The sequence below is a fragment of the Gasterosteus aculeatus genome, chromosome 7 (assembly GCF_964276395.1).
Source record: "Gasterosteus aculeatus chromosome 7, fGasAcu3.hap1.1, whole genome shotgun sequence".
Classification (NCBI taxonomy): Eukaryota; Metazoa; Chordata; class Actinopteri; order Perciformes; family Gasterosteidae; genus Gasterosteus; species Gasterosteus aculeatus.
Window position 1 is genome coordinate 31,950,257 of NC_135694.1, and position 542 is coordinate 31,950,798.

The 542-nt window shown below is 61.3% G+C and overlaps 1 protein-coding gene across 4 annotated transcripts in view; it reads right to left on the bottom strand.

Moving 5' to 3' along the window:
* rhogb (ras homolog family member Gb) overlaps positions 1 to 542 on the bottom strand; it is a 6,914-nt gene continuing 6,372 nt past the window's right edge. For all 4 annotated transcript variants that reach the window (XM_040181295.2, XM_040181296.2, XM_078107109.1 and 1 more), the window contains one exon: positions 1 to 505. In XM_040181295.2, coding sequence (XP_040037229.1) covers positions 230 to 505 — 276 coding nt within the window. In that variant the 3' untranslated portion in view covers positions 1 to 229. The remainder of the gene's footprint in view (positions 506 to 542) is intronic.

A 542-nucleotide genomic window follows, 5' to 3' on the forward strand; every position in this document is an offset into this window, starting at 1 on the left:
TTGGAGTTTCATCTTGATTTTAATCGTTTTTTTTACAGTTCATCACAAATGCTTTAAATTAACACTCGGCCCCCCAGGACCAGACCTGGCCCCGTGAGTCCCACATAGCCCAGAACCTTCCTACCCCCCCAAAGATAAACCTCTAACCACAGGGTCCTCCACACAGTGTCTGAGGGGGCGATGACCCAGCCGGTTCTGGGGCGGGCTTGGCCTCTGAAGCTCCGCCCCCTCACAGCAGGACACAGTGCTTCTTCTGGACGGCAGGCTGCGGGTCGAGGACGGCCCTCACAGCCTCGGCGAACACGTCTTTGATGCCGTCCTGGTTGAGGGCGGAGCACTCCAGGTAGCGTGCGGCGTGGATGTGGCGTGCGAGGGCGGCGCCCTGCTGGTGGCCCACGGGCGCCTGGTTCTGCTCCTTCAGCTTCCGCTGCGTCTCGCCGTCGCTCCGCAGGTCGCTCTTGGTGCCCACCAGAAGGATGGGGACGGCGGGGCAGTGGTGAGACACCTGGGGGGCAGAAATCAGAGACAGCCTTGACCTTTGA